The 16,166-nt window shown below is 37.7% G+C and overlaps 1 protein-coding gene across 3 annotated transcripts in view; it reads left to right on the top strand.

Annotated features, from left to right (window-relative positions):
• tp73 (tumor protein p73) overlaps window positions 1–16,166 on the top strand; it is a 43,744-nt gene that overhangs the window by 121 nt on the left and 27,457 nt on the right. Inside the window, exons 1-2 of one of the 3 annotated variants that reach the window (XM_061975740.1) lie at window positions 469–608; window positions 15,326–15,571. In XM_061975740.1, coding sequence (XP_061831724.1) covers window positions 597–608; window positions 15,326–15,571 — 258 coding nt within the window. In that variant the 5' untranslated portion in view covers window positions 469–596. Of the gene's footprint in view, window positions 1–468; window positions 609–14,512; window positions 14,750–15,325; window positions 15,572–16,166 lie in introns of those variants that run through there. The other 2 variants (XM_061975730.2, XM_061975749.1) reach the window with 2 other exon arrangements.

The following is a 16,166-nucleotide window of genomic DNA, read 5'->3' as shown; positions in this document are numbered from 1 at the left end:
TTCTGCAAGCTTTTCCCTCTCCTGTGTCCCTACTGACATTCCCTTTAGGGACGGAGAGGTGGTTTTGTGTGTGTGAAGGGGGAGGTCTAATTAACGACCCGGCCAGACCCCCTTTCTGAATCGATGTAGAGCCATAGGCTGTTTATTCCAATGTCCATATAGACACTATGTATCTGTTGTCAAAAGTAAACATAGAACCAGTGAGTCTTATCATTAAAGTTGTTCTGACAGCAGCTGTGACATTGATATATTGATTTGTCCATTTCAAAGGAAAACGAACATAATAGGCTGATGTTGACTACCATAAGTTCACACATCTATTGGTCCGGTCTAATCATTTAGTCTAGGCAAGTCTGGGCCTGTGTGGCCTGTTAATGAATACTCATGGCTGATTAAATAAAAGGAGGTGGAGCTGGTATTTGCTGTTTGATACAAGACTAGTTGAGAAGCTATAGTGCAGGTGGAGAACAGAAACAGGAGAATGTCCAGCATTCTCCGTACAGGGCCCTCTCCACGAATGGGTTTGGTGAGAATTAAGTTTACACTTGACTCATCGGCATGTGCGCTCGTTCAATGGGAGACCCAGGACCACTAAGATGCTGTGTGTGGTAAGTAGACAAACATTCTAATCTCCATAGGTCGTGTCGTGGAGGCTCATTTGTGGGAATGTGTTTTAGTATTGATGAGGGTCGCTTTTCTTTAAGGTGCAGTTTGAAATTGGTTTTGTCATTAGGTACTGGTGTTGTAACAATACCAATATTTTGGTACTAAAATTATTTCGATACTTTTCGGTACTATTCTAAATAAAGGGGATCACAAAAAAATTGAATTATTGGCTTTATTTTAACAAAAAATATTAGGGTACATTAAACATATGTTTCTTATTAGGGATGTCCGATAATGGCTTTTTGCCGATATCCGATATTCCGATATTGTCCAACTCTTAATCACCAATACTGATATCAACCGATACCGATATATACAGTCGTGGAATTAACACATTATTATGCCTAATTTGGACAACCAGGTATGGTGAAGATAAGGTCCTTTTTAAAAAAAATTAATAAAAGAAGATAAATAAATTAAAAACATTTTCTTGAATAAAAAAGAAAGTAAAACAATATAAAAACAGTTACAAAGAAACTAGTAATTCATGAAAATGATTAAATTAACTGTTAAATCAAATCAAATCAACTTTATTTATAAAGGTTAGTACTATTAGTGGACCAGCAGCACGCACAATCATGTGTGCTTACGGACTGTATCCCTTGCAGACTGTATTGATATATATTGATATATAATGTAGGAACCAGAATATTAATAACAGAAAGAAACAACCCTTTTGTGCGAATGAGTGTAAATGGGTGAGGGAGTTTTTTTGGGTTGGTGCATTAATTGTAAGTGTATCTTGTGTTTTTTATGTTCATCCATCCATCCATCCATTTTCTACCGCTTATTCCCTTTGGGGTTGCGGGGGGCGCTGGCGCCTATTTCAGCTACAATCGGGCGGAAGGCGGGGTACACCCTGGACAAGTCGCCACCTCATCGCAGGGCCAACACAGATAGACAGACAACATTCACACTCACATCCACACACTAGGTCCAATTTAGTGTTGCCAATCAACTTATCCCCAGGTGCATGTCTTTGGAAGTGGGAGGAAGCCGGAGTACCCGGAGGGAACCCACGCAGTCACGGGGATATTAGTCTGCTGATGCATGCAGTAAGATATTGTATCATTTATCATTCAATAATTTTGTCAACATTATTAAGGACAATTGGTATAAAATGAATTATTCATCTACTTGTTCATTTACTGTTAATATCTGCTTACTTCCTCTTTTAACATGTTCTATCTACACTTCTGTTAAAAGGTAATAATCAATTATTCTTCTGTTGTTTCATACTTTACATTAGTTTTGGATGGTACCACACATTTGGGTATCAATCCGATACCAAGTAGTTACAGGATCATACATTGGTCATATTCGAAGTCCTCATGTGTCCAGGGACATATTTCCTGAGTTTATAAACATAATATACATTTTTTTTTAAAATGAAAGAAGATGTTGTGATACCAAAAAATATAGACGTAATCGTAGTACTATCGACTAGATATGTGCCTGTACTTGGTATCATTACAGTGGATGTTAGGTGTAGATCCACCAATGGCGTTTGTTTACATTTTGATGCCGGTGAACTACGTTGTGTGGTGAAGCATGTTTAGCTATTCCTCGTCCTGCAGGGATGATACTTGTAAGAAACGTACTTTATTTGTCACCATGGAGACCAGGATTAGTGATTTAGAAGTAGCTAAAACACTGCCGACGGCGGATGGATGTTAGCCGCTAGCTAGCTAGCCATGTCTTAAAGCACCTCTTCCTGAGGGCGTTTCAGTGTTATAACTTCACCTTTATTGTTAGTTTTTAAGCCAAAATGCGTCCGTTCTCCCTTTTCTTTCTACACACTGTGACTGCTTGTAAGTACTCCTTGTGTGTGCCGCCGAACATGCTCCACTGCTCCCAGCAATGTCCGACGCGGGCGCGCAGGGGGTGCGGGACACGTACGTTTCAGAGACGGTATAGTACCGAAAATTCAGATCATCTACCCCCACCCTGTGGTTTTGGCCCCAAAGAGCCGCAAAAGAGTATTTATGCCCTGGCTGCGTGCATATGTACGTATTGGTGGGTTGCATCTGACATGGTCGTACTACAAATAGGTCGTGTTGAGTCTTAAACTCTGAGATTGGTGTATGAGATTATTGACCATGCTGGGGTTCTGGTCAGGGAACACAAAGTCAAAAGTTGGACTTTAATTGTACACGTCAAAGTACACTCACTCGAGGTGGGAATCTTTGGGTATCTCCCGATTTGTTTACGATTACAATGCAGGAGGTAGGATTCGATTAAAGAGCGGTTATCGATGCATCTTTAACTTATGTATATTGATGCGGTTTTACATTTATTTTCGTTTCACTAAATAAGCGTTTATACATTTGGAATAATAAACAGTTAAATTACTGCCCACATGTATTAAATTAATGAAAATGTGTGCAAATCTGGATCATAAGTGCCAGATAGTAAAGGAGTTGGTCGGTGAGGTGGCTCGCTGCAGTCAGACAAATTTTAGAACCGTCTCCATTACTTAATTTACAATAAATAAATCGGTTATCGATTATTGACGTTTACTCATTGATTCATTCATCGTTCATGTCGGAATTGCGATGCATCTAAAAATCGATTATTCCCCCCACCTCTAATAGTCACAGTGCAGTACTTTAGGTTAATATCTGTAATACACAAGTATAAATAATTGTAAATATTCAGTCATCTAATTAAATACATTAAAAGTCTGTATCTTATATATCAGATATACATATACAGTACACAGTATATTAAGATTAATATAAACAATGTCAACACACATACAATACATGCACAAAACAAGCTGTTGATATGCTGTATTCTCAAAGTAGCATGTGGTAGCCACAATAGCTATAACAATACCAATGCTAGCACCTACAAGCTGTAATTCTGACTTTAAGTTCTTAGAACACCTGTGAAACATTACACAAACATAGGAATGGCCATTTAAACTTCAAAATGTGTCTTACACATTGTCAGAATACTCACATAATCAATGACTGGTGCAGAAGAGATACAAATATTTACAGCAAGTAACACAAGTAAACCTGAAAGCGGAAGGGACATTATCAAACAAATTGCTTTAAAAGTCTCTGCGTAACATACATCAGGGCTATTGAACTAAATAGTTTGGGGGCCACATTTCCTAAGCATTAAAGACCAGGGGGGCAGGCTTCTCTCTTCAGTCTTATTCTTATAATGTATATTCCTAAGAAGATGCTGTTTCCAAGAACCTACTGTAAAGATCATCTATATGACAGCGCTTTCAAGTTTTTTTCACTGCGGGCCAGTCAGTCCTGGGGCCGGATTTGGACCCCAAACCGGCACGCCAGTTAAATAACACTGACTTACACAAACATGAGGAATTCTTAACAGTGAGGGTTATAATGATCCCAGCTCGTTCGAATACATACATATATATATATATATACATATATATATAAAAAAAAAAAATAAATAAAAATAAATATATATATATATATATATATACAGTATATATATTAAGGTTGTCAAATGGATACAATATTTAAATAGTTAACTAAAAATTAATTGCGATAATCGCAGATATCCATAATTTTTCATCATTAGTATGTGTACCCTAGAAAGATAATTTTCAAGTTTCAACACAATGAACGGACAATTAATGTGCTTTTATGAAATTTATTTTAAAAAGGGCTGTCAAACAATTAAAATATTTAATCACAATTAATCGCATTATTCATAGTTAACTCAAAATTACCTGTCCGCTGCAAACAGCACCTCGAAATTTTTGGTTACATTAATGAAAGAGTGAATATATATATATATATATATATATATATATATATATATATATATATATATATATATATATATATATATATATATATATATATATATATGTCTAATAATGTGTGTCATATCCATATATATATATATATATATATATATATATATATATATATATTAGGACTGTCAAACGACTACAATATTTAATTAAAATCAATCGCATTTTGTTCATAGTTAACTAAAAATAAATTACGATAATCGCAGATATACATCATTTTTCATAATTAGTAAATATACCCGAGACAGATCATTTTCAAGTCTTAACACAATAAACGGACAATTAATTTGCTTTCATGAAATGTATTTTAAATAGGGCTGTCAAATGATTAAAATGTTTAATCGCAATTAATGTAATTGTTCATAGTTAACTCAAAATTAATCAAGATTAAACGCAGTTATACATAATTTTTCATCATTAATAAGTGTACCCTAGAGAGATAATTTTCAAGTTTTAACACTGAACAGACAATTAATTTGTTTTAATGAAATATATTTCAAACTGTATGCTTTTGTAAACAACTCAACACAAAAAGACAAACATGATTTAATGACAATAATTTAAAAAAATTCCTACTGCGTGTCGGTGTCTTGCCAGATTTTGTATTTTGTACAAATACAGAATTTGTATTCCTGCTTTAGGAGCACTTGCATTCAGAGGATGAGCTACACTTCCATGTTTAAATAACAGTTTCACACATAAATAACACAAATTGTGGATTGTTTTGATCATGCTTTGATTGTTGAAGATGTTTGGTAATATCCATCCATCTATTTTCTACAGCTTGTCCCTTTTAGAGTCGCAGGAGCTGGAGCCTATCCTAGCTCTAATCTGTGATATTTCTACCTGAATAAATGTTTCTGATATTCTGTACATTACATGCTGTACTCAATCCAATGGTCTTCATATTTCTCAAAGCAAGGTTTGAACCTGCTCAAAAAGGTTAATTATGCCCTCTTATTTATATACTCTTTCAATAGTTCTTGTAATCAGACCATATTTTTGGTATATTAGATGGAATCTTTACCTGACATGTTTCGACTGTCATCTGCAGTCTTCCTCAGAAGGATCACCTGACCCCTCTGCCTTTCAGCTGTTCTTATAGATCATCCCTTTTGACATAGCATGATCGTAGTGTAAGACATTTTTATTTTTTAAATGTAGTTAAACGGGACGTATAGCATAGCACTTTTATTTTGAAGCCGAAAACGTGATTGGTTGTGTCTTGACATGTTTTTGATGTCGGATCGACTGTATGCAATAAAGAAAAGTCTCCTTTCGACTTCCTTTCATTTCTGTTGAGCTTTTAGGTCATCTTACTTACTAAATCAGTCACAGTTACAATCTAAATGTTATGTTATCACTGCACCTTAATCGTAGTCTGAACACGGAAGTGAAGCACCACCCGCCAAACAACGCGCGCAGCAGGCATTTGCTGCAGGGATGTCGACTCAACTCACGTCGAAAAAGAGTCCTTTCATGGCTTTTAACTAAGGATGTCCGATAATGGCTTTTTGCCGATATCCGATATTCCGATATTGTCCAACTCTTTAATTACCGATATCGATATCAACCGATACCGATATATACAGTCATTAGTATGCCTAATTTGGACAACCAGGTATGGTGAAGATAAGGTCCTTTTTAAAAATAATAATAACATAAAATAAGATAAATAAATTAAAAACATTTTCTTGAATAAAAAAGAAAGTAAAACAATATAAAAACAGTTACAAAGGAACTAGTAATTAATGAAAATAAGTCAAATTAACTATTAAAGGTTAGTATTATTAGTGGACCAGCAGCACACACAATCATGTGTGCTTACGGACTGTATCCCTTGCAGACTGTATTGATATATATTGATATATAATGTAGGAACCAGAATATTAATAACAGAAAGAAACAACCCTTTTGTGTGAATGAGTGTAAATGGGGGAGGGAGGTTTTTTGGGTTGGTGCACTAATTGTAAGTGTATCTTGTGTGTTTTATGTTGATTTAATAAATAAATAAAAACATTAAATAAAAAAAATCGATACCGATAATAACAAAACCGATACCGATAATTTCCGATATTACATTTTAAAGCATTTATCGGCCAATAATATCGACAGGCCGATATTATCGGACATCTCTACTTTCAACCTGTTATTTCCATAAGGTAGACGACTTTCCTCTGTCCATTTCTGCTCGCTTGTGGCTCATCGGTAACAAGTGAGCTGCAGCAAAGTTCACCCCGCTACGGCACCACCTGCGCGTCAAACAGGACACGCGTGGGCTAAATCAGTGCCGTTATTGAAATTTATAGTTAACGCTTTATAATCGCGCTAACTTTGACAGCCCTAATATACATATATATATATATATATATATATATATATATATATATATATATATATATATATATATATATATATATATATATATATATATATATATATATATATGTATATATATATATATATATATACATGTGTGGAGTTTGCATGTCCTCCCCGTGACTGCGTGGGTTCCCTCCGGGTACTCCGGCTTCCTCCCACCTCCAAAGACATGCACCTGGGGATAAGTTGATTGGCAACACTAAATTGGCCCTAGTGTGTGAATGTGAGTGTGAATGTTGTCTGTCTATCTGTGTTGGCCCTGTGATGAGGTGGCGACTTGTCCAGGGTGTACCCCACCTTCCGCCCGATTGTAGCTGAGATAGGCTCCAGCGCCCCCCGCGACCCCAAAGGGAATAAGCGGTAGAAAATGGATGGATGGATATATATATATATATATATATATATATATATATATATATATATATATATATATATATATATATATATATATATATACATATATATATATATATATATATATATATATATATATATATATATATATATATACATATATACATATATATATATATATATATATATATATATATACATACATATATATATGTATATATATATACATACATATATATATATATATATATATATATATATATATATATATATATATATATATATATATATATATATATATATATATATATATATATATATATATATATATATACATATACATATATACATATATACAGGGGCGCCGAAAAGGGGGGGGAAAGGAGACGGATTCTAGGGCCCCATGATGGAGGGGGGCCCATAATTGTATGTAAAATAGCATCAAAAAATGTTGCCGCTGTGTTGGGGGCCCTGTAAAGATTATTTTCATGGGACCCAAAATCCCTAGCGGCGCCCCTGCATATATATATATATATATATATATATATATATATATATATATATATATATATATATATATATATATATATATATATATATATATATATAAGTTAGACTGTGTTTCAAAGATGGATGGACTGAATATGCAAAATGTACTGTTAGAAAAAACTTTACCCACTCTTCCCAATAGGGGGCGTCATGTTTACAGAAACACATCCCTCCTCTTACCCTCACCTCCCTTGAGCTCCGATTACATTCTTGGTTAATATCCTACATAGTCCCCATAAAAGTCCTCATCACTCATTTCCTGTGCCATTTTGGCCATGTTTGTTTACATCGTTAATACTAAGTATGACATTCTCAACTGGGTTAATCTCTTAATGCTCAATCCATTATACTTCACTCATCTTGACAAGTGAGCGTTGCAGTGGATGTCTTGTCTATGTTTCTAAATGTTTGGGGTACTTTAAAGCGCATGGTTGAGTGGCAGCTGGCAGGACAGATGCCTGTAAGGGACGTTGCATGTTGTTAAAGCTTGAACAACTGCAGAAGTGATCTCAGTCACTTAGGTCCACACATCTGCTCATACAATGGCATCAGAGGTTGTGGCTCTGTTTCAACTTGTTGCATATCGAGTGGGGTTACCAAGAACAGGCACACCTGTGAGAACAGGCGGTTTGCGCACACGGTTGTATGTTCAGGGTTTTTCTGTTTTTTGTTTGTTAAGTGTTTTCTGTCAGCCACACATATGTGCACCTGGCTTACCTCATTGTATACCGGTATTAGTAAAGTGACGCGATACAAATAATCATATTCGGTACTATACCACCTCTAAAAAGTACCGGTCCCCCCCCCCCCCCCCACCACCACCACACCCAGACGAGCATGTTCGGCAGCACACAATCACAGAGTACTTACAAGCAGACGCAATGTGTAGACAGGAAAGGGAGAACGGATGCATTTTGGCTTAAAAACTAAAGATAAAGGTGAAGTTATAACACTGAAACGCCCTCAGGAAGAGGTGTTTTAAGACATGGCTAGCTAGCTAGCGGCGAACGTCCATCCACATTCTGCAGTGTTGTAGCTACTTCTAAATCACTAAGACTGGTCTCCATGGCGACAAATAAAGTACATTTCTTACAAGTATCATCCATGCAGAACGAGGAATAGCTAAACATGCTTCACTACACACCGTAGCTCACCGGCGTTACAATGTAAACAAACGCCATTGGTGGATCTACACCTGACATCCACTGTAATGATACCAAGTGCAGGAGCGTATCTAGTCGATACTACTATGATTACATCAACATTTTTTAGCATCACAAAATCTTCTTTCGTTTAAAAAAAATGTATATTATGTTTATAAACTCAGGAAATATGTCCCTGGACACATGAGGACTTTGAATATGACCAATGTATGATCTTGTAACGACTTGGTATCAGATTGATACCCAAATTTATGGTATCATCCAAAACTAATGTAAAGCATCCAAACAACAGAAGAATAAGTGATTATTACATTTTAACAGAAGTGTAGACAGAACACGTTAGAAGAGAAAGTAAGCAGATATTAACAGTAAATGAACAAGTTGATTAATAATTCATTTTCTACCACTTGTCCTTAATAATTTTGACAAAATAATAGAATGAGAAATGACACGATATGTTACTGCATACGTCAGCAGACAATTAGAAAGTTAAAGTACCAATGATTGTCACACACACACTAGGTGTGGCGAAATTATTCTCTGCATTTGACCCAACACCCTTGATCCCCCCCTGGGAGGTGAGAGGAGCAGTGAGCAGCAGCGGTGGCCACGCCCGGGAATCCTTTTTGGTGATTTAACCCCCAATTCCAACCCTTGATGCTGAGTGCCAAGCAGGGAGGTAATGGGTCCCATTTTAATAGTCTTTGGTATGACTCGGCCGGGGTTTGAACTCAGCCCCTACCGATCTCAGGGCGGACACTCTAACCACTAGGCCACTGAGTAGAAGCCTTTGTTTGCTTACTTACTACTAAAAGACAAGTTGTCCTGTATTTTCACTATTATTTACTATTATTTAAGGACAAACTTGCAAAAGGAAATATATGTTTAATGTACCGTAAGATTTTTTGTTACAATAAAGGCAATAATGCACATTTTTTGTTGTCCCCTTTATTTAGAAAAGTACCGAAAAACATCGAAATACATTTTGGTACCGGTACCAAAATATTGGTATCAGGACAACACTACACTGTACTTATAAACCGCAATAATAAACATATTGTTAAAATAAAATGTCTATGTCAACCAAAAGTGAACATTGTTATTTCAAATGTTTTGATACTGTATTGTGCTCGTTCTCATTAGATTATGCCTGTGTACCTAATGTTGTGGCCAGGGAGTGTTTTTACCAAAGTTTGTTCTCGAGTCTGAGCCCATGTATAGATCCGTACCTTCCACGTGTGCATGCACGCTCCCATCCTACAGAGTTTGCATTAAGTCTGGAACATTGACCTCATCTGATAAACAATGACAAGGGGAACAGAATGGACTTTACATTTTCCCCTGTGTCTATTTCTTTTTTGTGCTTGTCAAACAACTATGTTCAACATATAAACAGAATACATTTTGTAAAACATTAGACATGGACTTGGATTTTGACACTAATTCCCCCCTTTTGACATACCACTCATAAATTGTGAGGTCATCTAGTCAGTTATAACCACCATTTGTCATATTAGCCCAAAATAAATTCTAAATGCTGTGAATTGTCCACACATGTTGTGTACATTTAGTCCAGTCTAGTTAAATGTATTCATATAGCGCCAATTTACAACAAAAGTAAGGCACTCACACATGGAGCAGGTCGAGGACCATGCACCTCATATGTTGAGGAAAACCAATTGAAGCCCACATTCTGTAAGCAAGTATTTGGCAACAGAGGCAAGGAAATACTCCCTCTACGGAAGAAACCTTGAACAGAACCCAGATCCTGTTGGGTGGCTATCTGTCTCAAACAAGTTGGGTGGAAATGGTTATTTGTTTGTTTAGTTTTTAATATGACTCGTATCAATTCAAGTTATTCATACATAACCCAACATTTCTGTCAGTTTTTTACTCTGTTATTTATTTATTGTATGTCTCCTATTCTTTTAAAAGGAAAACACACTTTTAGATATGAAATGTATAAAAACAATACAATATAATGTATAAATCAATCCAATCCACTTTATTCATACAGCACATTTAAACAACAAAATGTTTCCAAAGTGCTGCACAACAATATTAAAAACAATATTCAAATATTATCCTTAGCTCCACCAATGACTGAATAAAAACAAAAAATAAATACATATAAAACCAATATAAAAAACAATATAAAATAAATATGATTAAAACGATTTTAAAGGGTAAAACCAATTAAAACAGTAAAATAGAAATCAAAATTTTAAAAACACAGAGGACAACAGAGGACCACACAACTCACGTAGTGTTAATAGCCAAAAAATAAAAGTGGGTCTTAAGACGAGACTTAAAACACTCCACTGTGGGAGCAGTTCGAACATGGGGGTGAATAATTAAAAAAATGTTTTTTTAATTTTTTAATTTTAATTTAATTTTTTTTTTTTGTCATTAAAAAATACAATCATGTGTGCTTACGGACTGTATCCCTGCAGACTGTATTGATCTATATTGATATATAATGTAGGAACCAGAAATATTAATAACCGAAAGAAACAACCCATCCATCCATCCATTTCCTACCGCTTGTCCCTTTTGGGGTTGCGGGGGGTCGCTGGAGCCTATCTCAGTTCTTTTGTGTGAATGAGTGTGAATGAGTGTAAATGGGGGAGGGGTTTTTTTGGGGTTGGTGCACTAATTGTAAGTGTATATTGTGTTTTTTATGTTGATTTGATAAAAACAAAAAACAAAAACAAAAAAAACATTTTTTTTTTATTTTATTTTTTTTATTTCTTGTGCGGCCCGGTACCAATCAATCCACGGACTGGTACCGGGCCGCGGCCCGGTGGTTGGGGACCACTGATGTAAAGCTTTAAAAACAAACAGCAATGTTTTAAAATCAATTCTAAGATGAACAGGGAGCCAGTGCAAACTCTGAAGAATTGGGGTTATATGCTGGCGTCTCCTGGCCCCTGTTAAAAGTCTTGCTGCCGCATTCTGGACTAACTGCAACCGGGAGAGAGCTTTTTGGCTAATGCCAGCATAAAGTGCATTGCAGTAGTACAGGCGACTTGAAATAAAAGCATGCACGACTTGTTCAAAAAGGTTAAAAGATAAAAACGGCTTTACCTTTGCTAAAAGATGAAGATGATAAAAGCACGATTTTAAAACGCCATTGACTTGTTTGCCAAGTTTAAAATCGCTGTCTATAGTGACGCCAATAATAACAGGGACGGCGTGTCGCAATTGGGAGAGTGGCCGTGCCAGCAACCTCAGGGTTCCCGGTTCAATCCCCACCTTCTACCAACCTTGTCACGTCCGTTGTGTCCTTGAGCAAGACACTTCACCCTTGCTGGGTCGAGGTTAGGGCCTTGCATGGCAGCTCCCGCCATCAGTGTGTGAATGTGTGTGTGAATGGGTGAATGTGGAAATAGTGTCAAAGCGCTTTGAGTACCTTGAAGGTAGAAAAGCACTATACAAGTATAACCCATTTACCATTTACCATTTACCAATAATAACTACAGTAGTTTTACAAAGTAACATATTGCATCATTGGAGAGTGGACTCCTACGGTATCTCCTTCCAGCTGCTTCTTTGTCAAACACACCATCAGCAGCTTTTCCATATTCTAAAGGGGAACATTATCACCAGACCTATGTAAGCGTCAATATATACCTTGATGTTGCAGAAAAAAGACCATATATTTTTTTAACCGATTTCCGAACTCTAAATGGGTGAATTTTGGCGAATTAAACGCCTTTCTATTATTCGCTATCGGGAAGCAATCCGCCATTTTCTCACTTTCGTCGGTGTGTTGTCGGAGGGTGTAACAACACGAACAGGGACGGATTCAAGTTGCACCAGTGGCCCAAAGATGCGAAAGTGGCAAGAAATTGGACGAAATTTGTTCAAAATACGAGGGTGTGGGGAAAGCCGACGAAATGGTCAGTCGTTTGTTCCGCACACTTTACCGACGAAAGCTATGCTACGACAGAGATGGCAAGAATGTGTGGATATCCTGCGACACTCAAAGCAGATGCATTTCCAACGATAAAGTCAAAGAAATCTGCCGCCAGACCCCCATTGAATCTGCCGGAGTGTGTGAGCAATTCAGGGACAAAGGACCTCGGTAGCACGGCAAACAATGGCGGCAGTTGGTTCCCGCAGACGAGCGAGCTAAACCCCCTGGATGTCTTGGCTCACACCGTCCCTTATGCCACCGAAGATGATCAAGAGAAGAATATCGACCCTAGCTTACCTGGCCTGCTGACATCAACTCCAAAACTGGACAGATCAGCTTTCAGGAAAAGAGAGCGGATGAGGGTATGTCTACAGAATATTTTAATTGATGAAAACTTTATTCATTACTCGCGGTTTTACGTAAATTATTATACACAAACTGTGTTTACCAATAATTTAGCTTAAAAACATTTATTTGTTTCAATCATTCGAGTAGTCTTGTGTAATGCAGTATTTTGTGTCTATTTAGGTATGGTTAACCTGAGTGCTGAAATCGTGGAAAAATATATGTTCTTAGAGCGCCTGAAATGGGCTGTCTGCACTCTCAAAGTGCATGTTGTTGCCAAATGTATTTCATATGCTGTAAACCTAGTTCATAGTTGTTAGTAATTATCTTATCAGACAGTGTTAAGCCGCTGAAATCCGAGTCTGAATCCGAGCTAATGTCGCTATACCTTGCTGTTTGTTTGTATTGGCATCACTGTGTGACGTCACAGGAAAATGGACGGGTGTATATAACGATGGTTAAAATCAGGCACTTTGAAGCTTTTTTTAGGGATATTGCGTGATGGGTAAAATTTTGAAAAAAACTTCGAAAAATAAAATAAGCCACTGGGAACTGATTTTTAATGGTTTTAACCCTTCTGAAATTGTGATAATGTTCCCCTTTAATGGATAAATGTCCGCTGTTGATGTATTTCAACATTCTTAGCTGGCATTAGACTTCATATATATATACCGCATTTTCCGCACTATAAGGCGCACCGGATTATAAGGCGCACCTTCAATGAACGGCCTATTTTAAAACGTTGTTCATATATAAGGCGCACCGCATTATAAGGCACATAGAATAGACGCTACAGTAGAGGCTGGGGTTACGTTATGCATCCTGTAGTTGCAAGACCTGTTGTGGCTCAATATTGGTCCACATATAAGGCGCACCGGATTATAAGGCGCACCGGATTATAAGGCGCACTGTCAGCTTTTGAGATAATTAGAGGTTTTAGGTGCGCCTTATAGTGCGGAAAATACGGTATACTTTTTTGTTCAGTGTATATAGGAGTCTGAACTTTGAACATCATAATATCGAAATTCTCTCTCTCTCTCTTTCTCTCTCTCTCTCTCTCTCTCTCTCTCTCGCTCACTCTTGCTCCCTCTCTCTTGCACACACACACACACGCACACACACAGGCCCAGACAGTGTTTACTTAGTGCAGGCCTTCACAAGGTGTTTTGCAGCATGTGTGTACATGTGCCCCAGCATTGCCGTCTATGTCCAGGCATGCCATAATTAGAATGCAGTACTATTTTTTGGGTTCCCATCCCTCTTTCCTTCTCTCTTCTCCCTTGTCTCAGTCATTTTCTCTATCTCTCTCTCCCCCTCTCTCTCTCTCTCTCTCTCTCTCAAAACACACTCCAGTCCTCACCTTTGTCCTGCCTCTACATATGTGTATATGCGTGTGAGAGGCAGAGGGTGAATGGTGCGGTGTGTCCACTGACACACACCTCACTTGAACTCTGCTTATAGTGCTGTGATCCTGCACTCTCTGTTTGCTTTTGTACCATTTGGACATCTCTGACTGAAGTGTGGCACATGAGACTAGAACTTTAGAGGATGTACTACGTGAAAAAGAAGGTAAATATTCTATTTGTGTGACTTTAGAGGGGTTCGCATGTGAGCATATGTTTTGAACTGTTATTCCAATTTCAATGTCCTTGTGCATGGGATAGAAATGTGTATCACAATTTGTTTTTATCTATATGCAGATTGGTGTTTTTCTTGTTGATGCACATTGTGTTTTTGGTTAAAAAAAATGTATTTGAGATGCAGGATAACTTAATGCATGATCCTGAAAAGAGGCCTGATGGTGTAGGTGTTACAACTTTGACAAGACATCCCCATGCGCCTCAAAGCAACAACTCTTCCTTCTCCTTAAACACAGCAGGTGGGTGGCGGGCAATTATACGGCACAGATTAGCCTGGTGTTTTACAAGTCAGCCCAGATAGCCCCAAGGTGGCTGCTGTGTGGATTATGCAGCATAGAGGGATTTTCTTTAGAAACATTTCCATTTACCTGGACACTGACCTCCACATTGCACGGTGTAACCCGACCTCCCAATCTGCTGTCTCTCCATCATCTCCATACCTGCTGCCATCTCTCTCCTCCCTCTTCAACTCCCTCATTCTCTCCTCCGCTCTTCCCTCACCCAGTCCCAGTACAACTTGCTCAGCAGCAGCATGGAGAGCCTGGGAAGCAGGGCCAGGCCCGCCAGCCCCTACAGCTCCGAGAACGCCTCTTCGGCCGTGCCCACCCCTTCGCCTTACTCTCAGCCCAACTCCACTTTCGAGGGCCTGTCTCCTGCCCCGGCCATCCCTTCCAACACCGACTATCCGGGACCGCACACCTTCCAAGTGTCCTTCCAGCAGTCCAGCACCGCCAAGTCAGCCACATGGACAGTAAGTACGCTTGATAAGCCTTGTTCGTCTCCCCCCCCCCCCCCCCCCCTTTCTTCGTGATTAGCCACCAGGCACCCACATATACACATGTGCCCTTGCATGCACTCAAGTCAGCACATGTGCAGGCCTGTCCCGTGCAAGGGAAAGTAACGGATCATTCAGTGATTCATCTTGCTCAATAGTTTGTTCCCAAGGTAAATTTATTGTGATGAATGCAACTTTGGCGCCACATTTCACATCTTTGTATTGCATGGAGCATCTGGTTTAATATTATAGCTCAATTTAGTCAGTTATTTGTACTTGTGTCCCGATTTACTTATTCAACTACATGCAATAATGCATTTGATTTAATATCCCTGCAAAGAAGCAGTTTGTTCCTGTTTTTATTAAAATATCATTATTGGGGGGAGGTTGGGGTACAATTTTAATTTTTTGTTTATTAATTTATTTAATTAATTTAATTTATGTTTAATTTGGGCATGTTAAAAAACAAAAACAAGACCAAATAAAATACAGTACAATACAGTTTAGTAAAGACAAATACTTCACAACGAAAACCCATAAAAAGATTAAAACAATAGATAACGCTTTGGTT

This window comes from Nerophis lumbriciformis, linkage group LG01 (assembly GCF_033978685.3).
Source record: "Nerophis lumbriciformis linkage group LG01, RoL_Nlum_v2.1, whole genome shotgun sequence".
In the NCBI taxonomy this organism is placed as follows: Eukaryota; Metazoa; Chordata; class Actinopteri; order Syngnathiformes; family Syngnathidae; genus Nerophis; species Nerophis lumbriciformis.
This window is presented reverse-complemented; position numbering and strand designations above follow the sequence as displayed.